The sequence below is a fragment of the Eschrichtius robustus genome, chromosome 5 (assembly GCF_028021215.1).
Source record: "Eschrichtius robustus isolate mEscRob2 chromosome 5, mEscRob2.pri, whole genome shotgun sequence".
NCBI classification, from domain to species: Eukaryota; Metazoa; Chordata; class Mammalia; order Artiodactyla; family Eschrichtiidae; genus Eschrichtius; species Eschrichtius robustus.
The window spans coordinates 61333965-61355969 of NC_090828.1; the positions used below are offsets into that span (position 1 = coordinate 61333965).

At 35.4% G+C, this 22005-nt stretch overlaps 2 protein-coding genes across 3 annotated transcripts in view; one reads left to right on the forward strand and one right to left on the reverse strand.

Moving 5' to 3' along the window:
• Positions 1 to 22005, forward strand: part of SLC25A12 (solute carrier family 25 member 12) — a 90150-nt gene that overhangs the window by 42072 nt on the left and 26073 nt on the right. For both annotated transcript variants that reach the window (XM_068544916.1, XM_068544917.1), the window contains 6 exons: positions 4859 to 5005; positions 7165 to 7303; positions 7984 to 8077; positions 9979 to 10063; positions 20299 to 20380; positions 21661 to 21819. In XM_068544916.1, coding sequence (XP_068401017.1) covers positions 4859 to 5005; positions 7165 to 7303; positions 7984 to 8077; positions 9979 to 10063; positions 20299 to 20380; positions 21661 to 21819 — 706 coding nt within the window. The remainder of the gene's footprint in view (positions 1 to 4858; positions 5006 to 7164; positions 7304 to 7983; positions 8078 to 9978; positions 10064 to 20298; positions 20381 to 21660; positions 21820 to 22005) is intronic.
• On the reverse strand, positions 16518 to 16826 carry LOC137764870 (small nuclear ribonucleoprotein E-like). Its single transcript, XM_068543920.1, has one exon. The coding sequence runs from the start codon at positions 16824 to 16826 to the stop codon at positions 16548 to 16550; it is 279 nt and encodes a 92-aa protein (XP_068400021.1). The 3' UTR covers positions 16518 to 16547.

Genomic DNA, 22005 nt, shown 5'->3' on the forward strand with positions numbered 1-22005 from the left:
AAAAATATCTTGAGACAAATGAAAATGGAAGCACAGCATGCCAAAACTTAAAGGATGTAGCAAAAGCAGTTCTAAGAGGGAAGGTTATAGTGATAAACACCTACATTAAGAAAAAAGAAAAAATCTCAAACAATCTACCTTTATACCTCAAGGAACTTGAAAGAGAATAAACTAGTAAGCCCAAAGTCAGTAGAAGGAAATAACAAAGATCAAAGGAGAAATAAATGAAATAGAGACTAGAAAGACAGTAGAAAAGATCAATGAAACCAAGAACGGGTTTTTTTTGAAAAAATAAACAAAACTGACAAACATTTAACTAGATTAAGAAAAAAAGAAGACTCAAATAAAATCAGAAATGAAAGAGGAGACCTTACAACTGATAAAGATCGTAAGAAACTACTATAAACAGTTATACACCAACAAATGAGAAAACCTAGAAGAAATGGATAAATTCCTAGACACATACAACCTACCAAGACTGAATCATGAAGAAATGGAAACTCTGAACAACGAGTTACTAGCAAGGAGATTGAATCAGTAAACAAAAACCTCTCAATGAAGAAAAGTCCAGGATCAGATGGCTTCACTGATGAATATTACCAAACATTTTAAGAAGAATTAATATCAATCCTTCTCAAACTCTTCCAAAAAATAGGAGGGTATACTTCTTCCAAATTCATTGTACAAGATCAGTATTACCCTGATACCAAAGCCAGACAAGGGCACTACAAGAAAATTACAGGTCAGTACCCCTGATGAAGATAGATGCAGATATTCTCAACCAAATATTAGCAAACTGAATTCAGTAGTATACTAAAAGGATCATGTACAATAATCAAGTGGGACTTAATTCCTGAGATGCAAGGATGGTTCAACATATGCTGATACACCACATTAATACACTACAATGAAGGATAAAAATCATGATCATCTCAATAGATATAGATGCAGGAAAAGCATTTGACAAAATTCAAGATCCTTGCATGATAAAAACTCTGAAATTAGGTATAGATGGAATATACCTCAGCATAATAAAGGCTGTAGATGGCAAGTCCACAGCTAACATCATACTCAATAGTGAAAAGCTGAAAGCTTTTCCTCTAAGATCAGGAACAAGTCAAGGATGTCCACTGTTGCCACTGTTATTCAAAAAGTAATGGAAGTCCTTAGAGCAATTAGACAAGAAAAAGAAAAGGCATCCAAGTTGGAAAGAGAAAAATTAAAATTAAAATTGTCCTTGCTTGTAGGGGACATAATATATGTAGAAAACCCTAAAGACTTTACGCTTACACAAAATACTGTTAGACCTAATAAATGACTTCAGGAAAATTGTCGGATATAAAATCAGTATACAAAAATGAGTTGCATTTCAGTACACTAACAAGAAACTATTGGAAAGAGAAATTAAGAAAACAATCTCATTTACAATAACATTAAAAAGAAGAAAACAGGAATAAATTTAAGGAAGTAAAAGATCTGTAAACTGAAAACTATAAGACATTGATGAAAGAAATTGAAGAAGACATAAATAAATAGAAAGATATTTTGTGTTCATGGATTGGAAGAGTTAATATTGTTAAAATGTCCATACTACCCAAAGCGATTTATAGATTCAGTGCAATCCCTATCAAACTTCCAGAGGCGTTTTTCACAGAAATAGAAAAAACAATCCTCACATTTGTATGGAACCACAAAAGACCCCAAATAGCCAAAGTAATCTTGAGAAAGAACAAAGCTGGAGGCATCACACTTCCTGAATTCAAACTATATTGCAAAGGTATAGTGTTCAAAATAGTATGATATTGTCATAAAAACAGACACATAGATCAGTGGAACAGAATAGAGAGCCCAGAAATAAACCCATGCATATATGGTCAATTAATTTTTGACAAAAGAGCCAAGAATACACAGTGGAGAAAGGGTAGTCTCTTTAATAAATGGTGTTGGGAAAACTGGACAGCCACAGGCAAAAGAATGAAACTGGACTCCTGTCTTAAACCATACACAAAAATCAACTCAAAATGGATTAAAAACTTGAACATAAGACCTGAAACTTTAAACTCCTAGAAGAAAACAGAGAGAGTAAGCTCCTTGACTTCAATCTTGGCAATGATTTTTTGAATTTGACATCAAATTAAAAAATAAACAAAATAAACAAAAGCAAAAATGAACAAGTAAGACTACATCAAACTGAAAAGCTGCACAGCAAAGGAAACCATCAACAAAAAGAAAAGGCAAGCTATGGAATGGGAGAAAATATTTGTAAACTACATATCTGATAAGGGGTTAATATCCAAAATATACAAGGAACTCATTCCACTCAGTAGCAAAACAAAACAAAACCCCCCCAAAACACAATTAAAAAATGAGCAAGGGACCACAATAGACATTTTTCCAAAGAAGACATATAGATGGCCAACAGGTACATGAAAAGTTGCTTAGCATTGCTAATCATCCAGGAAATGCAAATCAAAACCACAATGAAATATCGCCTTGTACTTGTTAGGATGTCTGTTATTAAAAAGACCAAAGACAACAAATGCTGTCAGGGATGTGGAGGAAAGGGAACCCGTGTACACTGTTGATGGGAAAGTAAACTGGTACAGCTATTATGGAAAACAGTATGGAAGTTCCTCAGGAAGTTAAAATAGAGCTACTGTGATCCAGCAATCCTACTTCTGTGTATATATCCAAAGGAAATAAAATCATCATCTCAAAGAGATTATCTGTACTTCTGTGTTTACTTTTTTTTTTTGTACTCCTGTGTTTTTTGCAGCATTATCACAGTAGCCAAGGTGTAGAAACAACCTAAGTGTCCATTGACAAAAGAATGGATAAAGAAAATGTGGTGTGTGTATATATATATATGTGTGTGTGTGTGTGTGTGTGTGCGCGCGTGTGTGTGTGTGTGTGTATGTATATTATTCCACATTCATACAATGGAATATTTTTCAACTTAAAAAAAAGGAAGTTCGCTCGTTTGCAGCAACATGGATGAACTTGGAGGGCATTATGCTAAGTGAAATAACCCAGACATAGAAAGACAAATACTCCATGGTTATCACTTACATGTAGAATTAAAAAAAAAAAAAAGAAGTTGTACATGTAGAAACAGAGTAGAATAGTGGCTAGGGGGTGGGAGAAATAGGAAGAGGCTGGAAAAAGGGCACAAACTTTGTTATAGGATAAATAAGATCTGAAGATCTAATGTATAACATGCTGACGATAATACTGTATAGTATAATTGAAATTTGCTAAGAGAGTAGAACTTACGTGCTCTCATCAAAAAAAAAAAAAAGAAAAAAGATAAATATGTGAGGTGATGGATGTGTTAATTAACTCAATGGTGGGAGTCCTTGCACAATATATACATATATCAAATCATTACACTGTACGCTTTAAATGTATTATAATTTTATTTGTCAATTATACCTTAATAAGTTGAAATTTTTAAAAAGCAGAAGGGTGTGGAAAGAAAACTTTGTCAAATCATGCTGTTGTTTATTTTGTACTCTATCTGTCATACATTTTTACCAGTTGACTTTTAGTTTCTCTACTTCTATTGGTCTTTTCAAGACCAATAGAATATTTGAATATTTATAAATATTTCAAATTCAAATATTTACATGTGTGATGATGGATGTTAATATGTTTAGATGTTTTCCACAATGTTATTAAATTTTTTAAAAGTCAAGATTATTGAAAGATTTAGTAGGTTTGATATACTTGTCTCTAGCCTATCAACCTGCTAAGAAAAAATATTTTAAAAACTTGTTTTATTGTTAAATATCATACAAATACAGAAAACCATATAAAACAAATGTATAACTTAATGAATTATGAGACAAACACCTGCTAAGGCAATTTTAATGTCTTTGAATTACTATTGAGATATAGAAAAATATAATTAGTAAAAGGGTGAAACTTCTATCAAAAGCTATTTTAAATGTCAGAAAAGGGTAAATCAACATTGATTTGTAGGCATTTATAAATGAATGGCAATGCAAATTGCCATTACAATATTTACAATATTAAATTACAATATTTAACTTTATCTGTGAATAATATTTATATATTTAGATAGGAATATTATTTCCAGAGTTGCAAATAGTGTGAAAATGACATCTAATAGCACTATTAATATGTTGTGATAACAGATTTATTTGGATTTTGTCATATGTCCTCAGGGCAGAAATGCTCTAAATTTTGACTTTTATATAGTCCTTAGGGTATTACTGGCACCTTTTTTTTTTGATATCACCTATTACAAAAGTCAACTGCCCAGTAGTTTAAAAGTTCAGAGATCTTCTGTATTGTTCTACAGTTTATGAGTATCACTCAAAGCCACACAGAGTGATAGCTGAACACTATTTATGCAGTTTTGTTATTCATAACTTGCACGTTAGAATTTCAAGCTGCAGTTGGTTGAATCTGCGGATGTGGACCCCTCGGATGTGGAGAGCCAGCTGTAATTCAGAAAGTACTCTTGGATGATAAGAATGCCTTCAAGCAGGAGAGTTACTAGTTATTTTAAAGGTAGAACTTAAAGCACTGAAAAGATACTCTGAAAATTTTTCAGTGATGAAAACTTCTCAAGTAAACAAAGGGTTTTTTTTCCTCCCTTTTCTTTATTGACATTCTGTGATTCACTTTTCCTGAGGAGTAACATGTAGTACATTTTCAGGAAAACGTGCTTTTTAGAAAGAAATGAAGAGTTTTGTTGTACTATCAGAGCTGTATATTGTTCATTTTTGTAGTAAATGCATGTAGGGGGAGGATGTCTATCCTTCTTTTCTAAAACATACACTCAGGATGTGCTTTAGTTAACCTAAGGCCCCATTTCTAACTTTCCCTCCAGGAACTACAATTGGAACATGCAAGACAAGCCTTTGCACTGAAAGACAAAAGCAAAAGTGGCATGATTTCTGGTCTGGATTTCAGTGACATCATGGTTACCATTCGGTCTCACATGCTTACTCCCTTCGTGGAGGAGAACTTAGTCTCAGTAAGTAAAAAGCAACCACTTCAACTCTCTGTTTCCTTAAACCTTTGAAACCATTGTCCTGGATTGCATCCCTGGGCCTATCTCACTCTCAACTATTCTAACTTTATGCTTAGTTGGTAGTAGGTAAACAGGTGTCTGTAAGGGAGGTGGGGGGGTGATAGTGAATAGTCTTTCCCCAGATCATAGCTGCTTTTTTCAGCACTGCCATCTTGCTCTCATGTATTTCCAAATTGTTTATTTCCATTTACAGAGTCCACCTAAAGAAAACAGGGGAGTTTGTAGACAAGGGTGTGCAATTACTTTTTCCAGTGAGCAGTACTTCTCTCAGACACTACTGCCTTCACCTTTGGCCTCTTTCCATCCCACCAGGCTCCCAAAGCCTTGCTATAAGGATGGCTCCTTCCTTTGTTGCCAGCAGGGTGCTGTTTGCTAGAGGGATCATCACTGGCCTCTACACTGTTTTAATAACCATGGCTGTGGCAGAAGGTATGGAGGAAATATGTGGGCGTCAGCTTCTGTGGCTCACTCCTCTCTCTGCCCCTTCACCTGTGCATTCAGTCTGCATGGACCAGACAGTTTTTTGTTCTCTAAACTGCTAATCTCTGTAAAGCAGTCATCTGGACCAATAGCAAACTGATGTCATCCACTTCCTCACAAAGAATGGTGAAACTGTCCTCACCTATCAGTTTTCTTGTTCATGTGTTGTACTTATGTATAAATTTTTGATTGCTGCTTGTTTTAAATGGAGGGAAGCCAATGAGTGCTTTTGTTGTTTCAGCTGAAGATCATTATCCCTGATTCAGACCAGGGGTAGAAAGATCAACTTCTGTTCTTTTTCTTCAGTGAATTTGAACATGGAGCATGTCACTTTCTCCTACACATTTCACCTCCTTGACACCCATCTCCCACTCCCCTACCCTCACCTCGTACCCCAGCCAAAAAATGAAAGGAAGGAAAGAAAGAAAGGGAGAGAAGGAGGGAAGAAGGAAAGAAAATCCTAGAGAGAAGGACTCAGTGCCTTGGGGTGAGGGGACCCATTTAATCTTTTCCAGTTGGGTTAGATAGACCTGTTATAGCCTCAGTTTACCAAATGCCATCTCAATTTCTGGAGGAATGTGTTAAATAATTTGAGTCTGTCTTTTGGGTCGCTGGCATCCAAATTCAGGCTAATACAAATATCATATATATTTGGGTTAATGCATGTGTGTGAGGGATGGTGGGGGTGGGAACATATGCCCAGCATTACCTATACTGTCCTTAATGTAGACCTTTATGATTAAGGTTGTCACACTGGTATTTCTATGAGTATTTCTTTTGAGTTTTTAATAGAAAATGTTTTTAATCATCTGGGTTCCTCTGACTCTTGGCTTAGAAATTAGGCTTTTGCAAGCTATGAAAAATATTCACTTTTGAGTTTATGTCCAAGTGTTGGACACAGGGAGAAATTACTTCCTCACCCTGTAGAGGTAATGAAGGCCACATTGTCCCCCATCCTTCCCCAGGCATGAGAGAGCCTCTTTAGCGCTATTCTACTAAAGACATGATTTATATCTCTAGATTTTCTCTACATCTTTTGGAGATTTTGGTAGTTGTACCTTTTGTGATAGAGGTTCAGAACCTAGCACGGACTGTTCTATATCTTAACTATAACAATAAGCTTAAAAAGGAAAAGATTAGGAGAGTTGATATAGTGAAATAGTCTTAAAATTTAAAGTTACCACTGGTTTTTGTATATGTGCGTGGAAAGAAAAGCAAGTTTAAAAAATGCTCCTTATATTGTACATTGAGGTTTGGATTATCCAGTACTAGCAGGAGTTCCATAGTTGAAGGTCTTGAAAATCCTGTTTAAATAATCATTGGTTTTGATCTGTGATAATTGTATTTGTTGTTTTTGACCTTATAGGTAGATGAACCATGAAGTCCAACTTCCAGATGTTGCTTTCTTCCTTAACACCTAAATTACATAGACTTCCTTGAGGGCATGAAACACACTGACAGTGTTTCAGCACGATACCTTCCTTGTATTTATGGCCTCCTGGCTGTTAATCATTTTAGTAATGAAGACTCCTTTGGATCTTCTTTGAGAAAAGTTCAGTGTCCATAAATGTATTTTTTTGGTTTTGTTTGTTTGTTTAACTTTCTGTGTTGTCATTTCCTAGGCAGCTGGAGGAAGTATCTCACACCAGGTTAGCTTCTCGTACTTCAATGCATTTAACTCCTTACTGAATAACATGGAGCTTGTTCGTAAGATATATAGCACTCTAGCTGGCACCAGGAAAGATGTTGAAGTCACAAAGGGTAAGATTTTAAAAATATACGTTGATTCGAATCTCAGCATTTTCACTTTTCCTTATCTAGGGAATGAGGTTGGTCTAAGTTTACTACTCTGAAGCCAGATCTAGAAAGTATGTTAACATGTGTGTATGCTTCACTTGGGCCATAATGGTCTCCAGAAATCCAGGTGGATTTAATGGGATGCTGAGGTCAGGAATGGAAAAGTGGCTTTGACAGTTTTGAAAAGAACCTTGGCCCAGTCTGTCAAACAGGTTAGTGGCAGTGGCTTGTTTGTATGAGGAAGGAGTTGCCACAGAAAGATGGGCAAGCCTACTCCTTTTGCTGAATTGTAGTGGGAAGTTTTAGGTGACTGGAGAAGAGCCAATTCTTTTGAATTGTAACTCTGGAGACCAAATCAAATAAACAAGACAAGAGAGAGGATCCTAAAGAGATTGTTTTATCTCTGAAGTTAATTTATCTTTATCTGCTTTTACTGTTTCATCATCTTAACATTTTATCTTTTGCCAGCTTTCATACTTTTGTGGTTATTTCAATATAATTGAACTTAGATATTGAAATTCAGTTTTAGACTTTTAAAATAATACTGAAATGTTTTTAGCTTTCAGATAATAGTTGGTTAAGTTAGAAGTTTGTTATATGTTAAGAATCTTTTAAGATTTTAAAATATTTTCTTTTTCTTCCAGAGGAATTTGCCCAGAATGCCATACGCTATGGACAAGTCACCCCACTAGAAATTGATATCCTGTACCAGCTTGCAGACTTATATAATGCTACAGGGTAACTATTCCAATAATTCTTCATGATATTTTTTAGGACAGTTATTTTAACGTGAAGCAGTGGTGTTCTTTTAAACAATAGTTTATTCAGTATATACATTTCAAGAAAGAGAGACAGGCAGATATGAGAAGCAGGGGAGGAAGGAGAGAGACAGATGAAGACAGACTAAAGGTAGGGGGAGATGGAGGGAGGGAAAGGGAAAGAGGACAAGAGGGGGAAAAAGAGAGAGAGGAGGGGAAGGAAAAAGGGAGGGAAGAAATGGAGAGAGAGAGGTAAAAAGAAAGGGAGTAAGGGGTTGAAGGGTGTGAGAGAGGGAAATGGGAAAGGAAGAAAAATGATAGAGGAGGGGGAGAGGAAAGTGACAAGAAGTAAGAGAGGGACAGAAAAATTGATTTAATCTGGACTCTAGAGGTGTTAGGAATTTTTAGTGATTTGTGGACATTTGCCTAAATTTATAAAATAAATGGAAGTACATGTTCAGAAATCTTATAATCTTTTTGATTCATTGTGAATGGGGATTTTACTAAACAGTATATACCATTTTGTGTTGGAGAGTATCATTTTCTTGAAATATGCCTGTGACATTATCATCATAGTTATCATCATAGTTAAGCTCAGATGTTTTATGCCTCTGTTTTATAGATTGAGAAAACCCAAAGCACATAGAGAGTATTTAATTTGCAAAGTCTCATGCAGATCCAGATGAAAAACCCTTGTCTGTGGGCACCCAGTAGGACCTGTGTGATCTGCTAAGTGATCAGATTTTATTAGTCACCTGTAGTAGTTACTTAAGTGTAGGCATATCTGAAAAAATGGGTTTTAACCCTAGAACTGAAGACTAATAGAAGTTGAGTGTACATAGATGATTTATTACCTTCATGCTACATAATGAATTGTTGAGCTGGAGATGATACTGGATAAGCCAGCCAGTCTTTGGTGATTGACATGAACTATCAGGCCATGTCTCATCCATCTAGAATTCACATTTTTAGTAAAGGTATTGTACCTCCATGATAATAAATGCTTTCAAAAAGTGCTTCTCAAAACTGGATCTGATGTGACGTACTAGCTAGTTCAGGGAATGTACTTATTTTAAAGTAAAATTTTTTGGAAACAGTAGTGCATTCACGTGGTTCAAAACTCTTAAGAGTTTAAAAGAGCGTGCCGGGGCTTCCCTGGTGGCGCAGTGGTTGAGAATCTGCCTGTTAATGCAGAGGACATGGGTTCGAGCCCTGGTCTGGGAAGATCCCACATGCCGCAGAGCAACTAGGCCCGTGAGCCACAACTACTGAGCCTGCGCGTCTGGAGCCTGTGCTCCGCAGCAAGAGAGGCCGTGATAGTGAGAGGCCTGCACACCGCGATGAGGAGTGGCCCCCGCTTGCCACAACTAGAGAAAGCCCTCGCATAGAAACGAAGACCCAACACAGCCAAAAATAAATAAATTTATAAAAGAGCGTGCCGTAAAAATGTCTCCCTTCTACCCTTCTCCCTTTTCCCCTTAAAGGCAACCGGTATTTATCACTTTTATTTTTATCCTTCTCAAGAGACTTTGCACTTATGCATTAAATATGTATGCTATAGGAATATATTTAGTGTGTATGAACTGTCAATGTTTATACTTTGCTTCTGGCAAGAATTATTTCTTTAATTTTATTATCTGTCTTTGGAGTCATTAAATTTGTGTACTCCACATTATTTCTTTAGAGTCTTTTGCTTTTTGTGTGGCAAGCAGGGTCTGAAGTTTTTTTTTTCTCTCCCTAAAATGATCTGTGTGAATAGAGAAATACTACTTTTAAACCATAGTTCTTTTTTACCCTCTTTTTTTCTGAAGAAAGATGATCTTAGTATGAGAAGTTTGTCGGTATCTAACAGTTCTTTCTTTCCTGTGTTTTTGCCTGAAGGCGCTTGACTTTGGCAGATATTGAGAGAATAGCCCCATTGGCTGAGGCGGCCTTACCTTACAACCTGGCAGAACTTCAGAGACAGGTAGGAGGAGTATCATAAACAGAATCACCTTCAAAAATGCCGAAGTAATATGTACATGACAGCCTTAGGCTCCTGAATCTATGAAAATTAAAAACTGCTTTACAGAAAGACTTTACTTAGTTCAAAGACTACCTTTATAGAACTTTTACTCCTACCCTCACGGAGTATTTTATGGAGCAACTAGATTTATGTTTGTGGTTTTTTTTCTTTTAGCTTATTAAGATGAGGAAAATAAGAGTGCAGACATACATGGGCTTGGCTTCCCTCCCACTAGGAGTAGCAGTTTTTTCCTTTCATTTGTCTAGTGACATTTAAAGATAAGTGTTAAGTTCATTTTGTATCATTAAACTGATATTTATAGGGTTTTTAAAATACAAAACATTCCTTTACTGAAATAAATCTTTCACTGAGAATGTGTCTTATAGATTACAACAGTAACACAGGAAAACGAATTAATGAACCAGAAGGAAAACCTTGATTATTATTACATTTTTGATAATATTAGTTTTTTGTTTGAGTGATAAAAACAATAGCTCTGAGTCCTATAAAGTTAATGCAGTCTTATTTCTGGTTTCAAAAATACTGTCTTGGTAGGAAAATAAACCCCATGATATTACCTTGAATAGTGTAATGGAGCAGTTTTTTAAAAATCTTATTTAAACTGAAGCCCTACTTCTGGAGCATTTGGAGGGAGCCTCAGTTGCAGCAGTGGTCATATAGTTTTGGTGGGGAGGGGGTGAGGGTTATAGGAGGGCTAGTCCTTGTCTAATACACATGAGACCCGTGTCCCTCATGATTCTTTAGGAGGCTGTGATGCCCTATGAGGCTAGGAGAGATGGAGAGGGTGTGGGGAGAGGGGGGATGAAGGCAGGAGACAGGAAGAGAGAGAAAAAAGCTACATGGGCATGCCATGGAAAGAGACCAAGTCTGCTTTTTCTTTACTGCTACCACACTGCTGAATAGCCACATGTGCTAGTGAAAGATCTAGGTATATAAGTGTGGTTCACTGTGGGAAGTTTCAGTAGCAAATTTTTCTTCTACTTGAAGTCCATGGAATGATGATTCTGCCTCTGAAACGAATTAGAATTTCCAGCTTTTCTTTGTATAATAAACAAGAACTTTTGTAGTCAGGTAAGTAAATTGAAAATGGAAAATAATTGCTTTTATATCTACATTTTATGTTAATACTTTGCTTGGTGTGTCTTCCTGTAAATTCAAATATATCTGTAACCCACTGTGATTTAGCCTCTTTAGTGGCAAAAAACTCTTATCTGCTGACATCAAAGTTTCTTTTTGTTACACGTTCTCAGATCCTTTAAAAAACTAGATGGATTTATTCCAATTCATTGATTTATAGTAAAATTTAATAAAATTATTTAAAATTTGAGATGTATTGAAATATTTAAAGAGTTCTTAGTGAATTTAATTTTATATTTTGTAGTACACATTTATAAAAATTTATTCTTGAAGTATGAAAAATTGCATTTCAAAAGGAGATATTTTTTAGTGTTACAGGTCTATTAATAGAGCTTTCCTTGGGGGTGTCCTTAATATTTGTAACTGGGGAATATCTCATTTAGCTTATTAAAAACAGTGTAATGAATTAAAAAACCCCACTCATTTCTTCCTTTCTAAGCCTTTCTGCCTCTGTTTTTTGTTTTACCCGCCTTTCTTGCCCCTAGCGATTTTCCTGGAGGCCATAAATGAAAGTTGCTTTTGTAATCTTTGGCGCCCTAAGTCTGCATCGCTCATATTTCTGATTCCTTAGGAAGGTGATGTAATTCTGATACTGTTGGAAATTGTTTTGAAGACAGATTCAAAGATGATTTGCCTTCAGTGGCGGCACTGGTGCTTTTTATGCTGGCATGGATGGCCTCAAAGCTCTTGTCAGATACTTAGGAAATGGGCAGTGATAAAAACCACTACTATCTCTTCGTACCCTGTGTTTCTGATTGGCATCCAGGATGGTGGTAGAGTGCCTTTTCTGCCTTTTCTCTAACAGTAGGATGGCACAGGGATCTGCAGTCTCCAGAGAGCATGTAGAGATCCTGGGTGTTCTTACATTGGTCTCAAAGGAGGAAGGTCAGAGACTATATTATTTTTCCTTTCACATATCAGCTAGATTGGGTAGTCTTATTGCTGAGGGTTAGGAATAGAGAAATAAAATGAAGATTTTAAATCTATCTTTTTCCTGTAAATTAGGGTAAAAACAACACCTGGGAAAATAAAACTCAAGTCATAAATAATTTTTAGAATTTCATAGAAATAGATTTATGAAGATTATTTAAGAGGGATTCAAGTTAATATCCCTAGTTACATCCATTGTAATTCTGACCTTTACTGTCCTTGGGATCTGGTACAAGTTTCTGTGGGCCTCACTTTCTCCTTTAGTAAAATTAGTACCTGCAGATATTTCTAAGAATCCTTTAAGTTCTTGCATTCTGTAAAAGTTATGTGAATCAATAGATTTTTTTCTTTTTCAAAAATTTTAATGTATCTTCCTTTTTCCTTGTAGCATTAAAAGCTATGTAAGGAATATAGGCTAGGACCCAAGTAGAATAATATAAAAATATGCCTAAGTTATTATAGCAAACAAAGTAATAAACTCTCTGCAGTTTTCAGTCTAGAAACAGGTTTTTTTCAGTTAATGTATTTTAGATTTATGAGACATTCTAAGGCAGCCATATAGACTTCAATTTTAGTGACTGACTTGTTTTTTAAAATTCTCTAAGCCACAGAATTACATTAGTGCTAACCATAACTGTTTCCATGTCACTTCCAGAAGACATTTTTGATTCTCTTATTTTTTCTATACTACCAAACTAGGAATACATGATTATTTACATTTTGTATGTAGAGTGTTCCTCTATAGGAATTTACCTGAAACTTAGATAAAAAATAGGAAGGAAGCCATGTTTTGTAGTTATCTCAGTCTATGAAAGTTGTTATGAAAACACATGTGCATGATGGAGAATCTGTGAGTTCAGAAATAGAAGTTATGAGAGAGGCAGAGGTTAAGAACTTGGGGACTGATTATGTAACATCTTTCCTTTCTCAGTTTCCTCATTTATTAAGAAGAGACAGTAGTATCCATCTCATAGGGTTATTGTGATAATTACATGAGAGAATGCACTTACACCTACTAAGCATGCAATAAATGTTAACTGCTATTATAGTTGTTGTTATTGTTGTTAAATATGAGAAAGCTATCTGAGCAAACTCAAAGTTGGGATCAAATATAGACATGACACGACTCCTTCATCCACCCTCATCCACTTTCCTTAGGTGGAAGGGGATGGGAAGTGAGGAAGAATTATATCTTTGTATTTTCTCCTTTATTGCCTGAAATGTTTTGCTTTTAAAATTTTTGTGCCGGCTGAAATTCTACGTTGTATTTTTTTAAAATTATGACTGATGTATATCGTATAGAAAAAAAATTCCCACCCCCTACCATACACAAAAGTCCGTTCCAGTTGGGATGTTCTAAACTTGAGAGCTTAGAGAAGATAACATAGGAGATTATATTCATAATCAAGAGATAAGCAAAGATTTCACAAACAGGGCACGAAATACCTGTCATAAAGAAAACGATTAACAACTTGAACTTCATTAAATTTAAGAACCTTTGTTCATTAAAACATGTCACTGAAAGGGTGAAAAGACAGGCTACACAAAAGGGAAAGATAGAGGATATCCAAATGGGGAAGGGCAGAGGAGGGGAGGAGAGGGGAGGGAAGGGGAGGAGAGGGGAGGGGAGGGGAGGGGAGGGGAGGTTAGTTCAGCATCATTAGTAAACAGAAAAAAATACACATTAAAACTACAATTAGATGCTGTTTTGTACTGTCCAGATTGGCCAATATTATACTCTGACAATGGCAAGTGTGGTTTAGGAGGTGGAGGAATGGGAACTGTCAGAAACTTCTGGCATCACAACTTTGGAAACTATTTGGGAGTATCAACTACAATTGAAGAGACATATATCCTGTGACCTGACAGTTCCTCTCCCAGGTGTAGTCCCTAACAGGAATAAGTACATATGTTGATTAAAAGAAACATGCAACAATGTATATAGCAGCATTATTTGCAATAAGTGTCCATAGTAGAATGGGTAAATATGTTGTGGTATAGAGATGACCAATGAGAAAAATGGAAATTTTCAATTGGGTAAAATGGGTTAAATAAAAGGAGGTGGGTTGCAGAGAGAAGAGGATGTGACATTTTTGAAGCATGAAGTGCTTTGGAGGTTAAAGACCAATTCTATCTAGCCCAATGTGAGAATGGGTAGGCAACTTCTTTTTTTTTTTCTTTACTGTATACCACGTAATTGCTTTTTCAACTATATGGGGTAAATTATCTATGATGGACCTGCTTGGGCGTATAAATACTTTTTTTTTAAAGTTTTGTTTCTATGGGAAATTATATTCAAGCTACAGACCACTCACACAAAGAACTTTTGGAATATAAGCTGGCTTGGGTTCTATCAGAACATTATTAGAATGATTTTTCTCTCTGTTTTCTATATAGCATTTCTTAGACAATAGGAGTTTGTCTCTTTGTGTGTTTTGCATTCCAGTGGACCTTCTTGAGAACTTTGGTTTCATGAGTAAAGAGAAAGCGTTACAATCCACTTACTAATTCTTTTTTTTTTTTTTTTTAGAACTTTTAACCTCTGTCATCTGCAATAGTTTTACCATAAATGGAAGTCTGCTCTCAAAAAAGAGGAGATTGGGTTTCTATACTAGTTTTATTTATGTATTTATTAGCCATTTACCTCATTTAAAGTATTAGAATTAAAGACTTATTACAGTCTCTAACACAATTTAACCTCACCTCTCACTGAGAGAAAAGTATATATCGTCACAGCTTTGGGTTTTAATCTTGTTTTATGAGGCCAAGAGTATGGAATTCAAATTCAGGCATATTAAATTCATAGATGTGATTTGCAGACGAAAGAATTTTATTTTCCCTAAGCTTATTTTGCTGTTACAGTCATACATTTTAGTTGGTGTAAAGTCTAGCCTTCCCCTCTCCCGCTACAACCCATGCTCAGTATAAAAGACTTCAGCTTTTCCTTCCTTTTCTTCTGTCTTTCAATAGTGTGCCATTTGGAAGAGGCAGTTCTCTTCATTGGGTTGGCATACTCCATGAAGCGGCTTACTTTGGGCAGGGTGCTTGACTTGTTAACTGACATGATCTTGCCTTATCTAATTCTCATTTATAGGATAAGGTACATTTAACAACAAAGTAAAAGAACTTTCTCCTCTCTCAATGAGCTCTTGAGCCATTTCCTCATTTCCTATCATACACATACGCTTAGGGAGCAGGTGTAAAATCGTTTAAGATTTTCAATTATTATTTTGCTTTGAAAAACAATCTTGTTAAATATCACCTTCATGATCATAATCATAACCTTAAGGAAAAGAGTGCCTTTTCCTTTGGCCCATTTGCTCACGGTAGGTGATCTTCTTAGTGCTGAGATTTTCTTTCAGCCTAAATGCTAAAAAATTCAGTACACAGTCATTAATAGAGATGACAGCTACAGTAGCATTCTACTTATGAATATTCATGAAATGAAATCCATAGCATTAATTATATTAATTTACATACCTGAATATAAGTGAACCATAAGTTATAGTGATAGCTAAGCCTAAAAAAAAACCCCTTAGTAACCGTATATTGTATGTTTTTTAAAAAATAGAACGCAGTTTAATAAGGGCAGAGGTGACATTTTCAAAAGGCATTTGGGTATTTATAGTTAGAGATGTTTTTAGCTAAGAATTAAAGACAGTATAATCCTACAGTTTTCATAGGATTTTGTAGGGCTTATAAACATTCTTTAAAGGAAGAGTATATAAAGAAAATATATGTGCTTGAACACAGGAGAAAGCTTTTATATGAATAAGGGAATTAGTGGTTACTTGATTCTTTCTTTAATTGAGGTATAGGTGATTTTTACAATATTACATTAATTTCAGGTGTATAACTGATTCAGTATTTTTATAGATTATACTCCATTTAATGTTATTATAAAATAATGACTATATTTCCCTGTGCTGTACAATATATCTTTGTTGCTTATTTATTTTATACATAGTAGCTTGTGTCTCTTAATCACTTACTCTCCCTTTGTTTTTAGTTTTTTCAAAAATTTCATTGATGTGTAGTTGATTTACAACGTTGCATTTAATTTCTGCTGTACTGCAAAGTGACTGTTATACATATATATATTCTTTTTCATATTCTTTTCCATTATGGTTTATCACAGGATATTGAATATAGTTCCTTGTGCTATACACTAGGAACTTGTTGTTTATCCTTTTTTTTTTTTAAATAAAAACAATCCCGCAGCATTTATTGTCATCTGGTAATAACATAAAGGTGAGCAAAACAATATGAATAAATGCTTTAGAATTACACTTCTAACAAAGGACACCTAAACAAATTGCATTGCCTTCTCAACAATTTCTCACTTCATTGATCATTTCTAGTTGGAGACACTTTGGAGCAGAATAATGTTATCTCCTTCTAGCATGATCCGACCCAGTTGTTTTCTTGACTTTGTTTTAGAATAAATCTCTTCTGCATCATCTAATACGAGTTTCATATACTCATCAAAACCAGTGATACAGCCCTGTATCCACATATTCACTTGCTCATAAAGCCACACCTGAATCCGAGATATATTTTGCAAGTATCTGAAGATGAGATTGATGGGCTGCACCATCATCTTTTGCACCTTCTGGCCCTGGCCCCGGTACGCCATGGTGGAAGCTCACAAAGACCACACTATCCCACACACTCTATCCATCTGATATATAATAGTTTACATCCACTAATCCTAAACTCCCAATTGTCCCCCTTCCCCACCCCGTGGCCCCCTTGGCAACCACAAGTCTGTTCTCTATATCTGTGAGTCTGTTTTTGTTTTGTAGATAATGTTCATTTGTGTCGGGTGTTTTTTGTTTGTTTTTTGTTTTGTCTTTTTTTGCTGTGCCGCACGGTGTGCAGAATCTTATTTTCCTGACCAGGGATCAAACCTGTGCCCCCTGCAGTGGAAGCATGGAGTCTTAACCACTGGACCACCAGGGAAGGCCCTGTGTCGTATTTTAGATTCCACATATCAGTGATATCATATGGCCCATACCCTTATCTTGCCCCTCCCCAATACTTGATTCATATTTGGGACCATAGCTCTTTTTAGTCAGTGAGTTTTAAATTTAACATATTCTTTTGAAAGGAGTCATGGTTGAAAATAATTCATAATCTATGAGAATGGATTTATTTTCACCCAGTTTTGTGACTGAGAAACTTCGATTTCGGAAAAAAAGTTTTATGTGTGCATTTTTAGAAGTTAAAAACATATATGCTATATAGGTAGTATAACAGCCACATTGGTTATAAAAGATTTTAAAATCTAAGCCAAAATGCCATGACTTGAATTTCTTTAAGATATGTGATGTTGAACATCATCTTTACCTCAGAGATACAGATTGCGTTTGTTTTCAACTGGATTGTCTTTGAAACAGAGAATCAGAATTAACTCATTACCCTCATTGTGTTCAATCAATATTTGAAAAACTAACTGAAGCATATTCAGTTAATATAATATTTTAAAGTGATACCGAGAAGGGTTTTGCATTAATAAATGCAAAATAAAATTTTAAAAAATCATTTTATTTCATCTCATTCTTTTATAATTTCTATTTTTGTATGTTTAGATGTATATTATATGTAATTTAATAATATATATTAGATTTTTATGTATATAATTAGTACAGTAAAACATGCATATAATTTATAAATGAAATCATATATTGGAGTTAAGTGCTTACAGTCTTTGCCTGGCAGGAGTGTTCAATTATAATGGAGAATGCAGTGGAGTGACAAGGGCCATTGCTCTGCTTATTCCCTATTTCACAGTGATGACCTTTGGTCATCTGTCCTGTCCATAGTGTGGCCATCTTACCTTTGTATGTATAGTGGACTGACTGGCAAGATAGTACAGTGCGGTCTCACTGTGGGTAGAAATTGCTGAGAGTAAGCACCCTTCTATGGTCTCACAAGGGAATTTATTTACAAAAGATTGAAAAACACTGGACCCCTGAGGGCTTCATCAGGGCAACAGTCCTGAGTGCTTGGTAAAGTACTTTCACCTTTTGGGGAACAACAAATCTCTAAACAGTCTAAAGTTAGTATTATTATCATAGTAATAAATGGAACAGAAAATATCTTTTTGGATGGCATATTTTTTGCTGTTTTGTGAATGAGTCAAAATTAGGATTATACTCAAGGTTTTGTTAAAATATTCTACTCTTTCCCTTATTAGATTTCAAATAAAATATCAATATTAAATTGTTAATTGCTCACTTTTGTTACAGCATGTAAATCAAACGTAATGGATGGCCATGCAGTTGCTTGGGCTAACTTGCTAGGAAAAAATGTATTCCCTACAAAATCATGATTATGTCTTTGTGCAGTTTTTCACCTTTTTTATGATGGTTTCTTCCATGTATTAAATTCAGTTTTGGATGTAATAGATGTATGCTTTCACCTAATTTCATTATAATAAAGTTGGTATATTGGGACAGTTGACATTTATAAAATATGTAGTGATTTTGTTTGAAGTAATGGTGTTTGACTAATTGCCAGATTTTCCAAGGGTTTCTTACTGACTTTTCATCAAACATTACTTATTTTCCTTCACTGTAGAATATATTGAACCACAACACTATGACAAGCATAATGAGCTTTTAAAGATCTCTGCCTACAGAGATCACAATCAAACGTTAAATATTTAGATATCAGATGCTTTTGTTCAAACAGAAATGATGCTTACTGTGGTGCAAAATTTACAAAACAGGAAGACAGATAAAACCTTTCTAGAGGCTGCTTCCCAAATTGTTTATAAATATCTGGTTTTGCCATATTTAGCTTCCTTAATTGAACTTTGAAGAGATGGTACAAATGAAAGCAAATGAGAGTAGACTAGCTTACTTTTTTCTTTCCTTTAGATTTTAGGCATGGAGTCCCTCTCCATTAAATTATTCTAAATTATTCTAGTGAGAGTATCTAAACATTTTTATTATGCTGTGTTTTGAAAGCTCATTCAAGTTGCTATTTTTCAAGTTTTCTTATGATAAAGCAGTATTTTATTCCTTCATTTCAGACTGTTTATACACATAACTGTTATTTTCATAATGAAAATATTAAAGAACAAGACTGACACACTAATATAGACAAATTACTTCAAGTCCTTTATGCTATGGGATACCAATGAAATAACATTCTGAACCACAATAGGTTTTTCCCATTTGCTTTATTTTCAACATAGATTTTATGTTAGAACTACAAATGTGGCTAGGACAGTGGTTCTCAACCTAACTACACAGCAGAATGATTTGAAGCCTTTTAAAAATTTATAAACCCCAGGCCTCAGGGATATATATTTTAAGGTCCCTCAGGTGTTCTTTGCATAGGCAGAGTTGAGGAATACCTAGGTCTAGGAGAGCAAATGCTCGGTAGCATAGGTGAAAAGTACTATACTTATCTATTGATAACCTCAGTGGTTGAGCTTCAAAGCCACAAATAAAGGGGCAAAGGCTCTGAACCCTTGAAATAGCAGCTATTAAAGGTTTTCACTTTAGCCCAAAAGAGAAGTCCTTGACCTTGTTTTACATATAATCCTAACAATTCTAGTTATGTGGTTTCTCCAGCCCTGATAGATGAGAAGCGGCAAAATCAAACTAGGAGGCTGTTGGTAAAAGAAGTAATAGTTGTCAAGCGTGGGAAGATAGCACAAACAGCTGCGTTAGATCTCGATGCAGAAATTGATGGACATATGAATATGTTGACCTTCAGTCATTAGAGGTGGAAAATTATGATCAATATTATCTGATTTAGGAATCGCGATAGTTTTTATACATTTTAGAAAGATTTTAAAATTTTAAGTTGGTTAAAGAAGGGGGAAATGATTTTAAACCTGAAATATTTACTTACCTGAAAGATTCACTTCTGTAGAATGATAGTGTATTCCCCAGTAGTAGCAGATAAATGAGGCATTAATAGGCTCGTGCAAATGGGGGGAAAAAGCTACTGTGTCTATTTGGCCAGATATGGTTTTTAAATGCTAATAATAGAAGTATCTATTTCAAAATCTTACCACAGCCAAATTATAGCTTTTTTCCTTCGCCGTACGCTTTTCCAAAATTTTTTACATGTTTTCTTCTTCCCCACAGCAATCTCACGGTTTAGGCAGGCCTATCTGGCTCCAGATTGCCGAGTCTGCTTACAGATTCACTCTGGGCTCAGTTGCTGGAGGTGAGTGACATGTCTATGTGCTGTTTCAAGCTTGCGTTCATGTAATATTATCTCACTAGACCGGGACAGATCAGAAAAGGTTCAGTTCATTGTTCCCAAGGGTCACGACTGCAGGGCTTTCTGAAGTATTCTTTATTTTTACCTACAATCAGAGGACTTGTCATAGCACGGCCATGGCCCCTCTGGCTCCAGTCTGTCTTCAAGACAAAACCTCTGTAATCATGTGAAAGTCTTGGATGCGTGCTGCACTCCCCTTAATTATACTGGTTAAAGCCAGTACGAAGAAATGGAGAATAAGACTGTGTTTCTGGTGTTAGGAGTGAGGGCAGGTAAGAGATCAAGATTTGGGGTACAAATCCCAGAACCTTATGAAATAAAACAACCTCTTAAAGTGATTCGCCTTTGCTTTTCTGCTTGTTTCCCCCCCTACCTCATCTTTTACTGGCTGAAGAATATCTAGACTTGAAGGTTATTTGTTAAAATGAACCTCTCTTCCCTGCTTCTGGGCAAAATTTGAGAGGCTTTTTTTGCTTAAATCTCTCCATAGAAAATGTATAAAATCTGAAGTTGCTTTATTGAGAAGAACCTAGTAGTGTGATTAAAATACTTATGATTTTTCAAAAGAAGCCTAAACTGTTGAAACTATTATTTTTTCTTTTCAATCTCAGTTTTAGAAGTTGCAAAGCATGTTTTGGTTTTCAACAGTTGAAAAATATAATACTCTAATTCATGTTATAAATTTTTCAGTCCCTGAGAAATTCTAAAGCCTGGGCTTTTTTTTTTATAAACCGAATGCTGTAAGTAGGGGGAGGGTCATGCTGAGATTTGGTTCCAATATTATAGTTGTAACTAAGGTTAATTTACCAAAATGCTGTAGTAAACTAAATTTTTAAATTGCAGCCACCTATGTGTAGATATATAGTTATTTTAAGAGGTAACTGGTATAATATGTAGGCATTTAATGGAAAATATAAAGAAATATGTTATATATAAGAGTTTAATGTTGTTAAAGGAAATTGAGTATTGATTATCTAATGTTGGTGATGACTTGAAAATCCATTACAGCTGCTCTCCGAAGCAGCTGTATTTATGGATCCCAGTGGTTGCTAGCCTGTGATCCTTCAGCTGTGTATGGAAGAAGGGAAAATTACGTAAAATCTCTTTTGTGAGGATATATACTGTGTTCTGTTTTCTAGTCCTTTGATTTGAGATTTGTTGTCCTTACAGATTCTACGTTTAATTGTGCTCTCTTTTAAGCCTTACAATTGTTTCGTTTGTAGCTGTGGGAGCCACCGCGGTGTACCCTATAGACCTGGTGAAGACCCGCATGCAGAATCAGCGTGGCACCGGCTCTGTTGTTGGGGAGCTGATGTACAAAAACAGCTTTGACTGTTTTAAGAAAGTCTTGCGTTACGAGGGCTTCTTTGGACTCTACCGGGGTGAGCAAGCAGATCTCAGCTGCTGAAGTTAGTGAGTTTATCTCACCAGCAGCAGGTTTCAGACTCACTGATTGTGAAAATCAGGGCGCAGCCTTTTCAGTCAGACTAGGGCTGTTTCTCTCTTTTTATTTCCTCCTTGCTCATTTCCCTTTTTACATTCTTGCTGGTAACTAGCAATATTAGTCT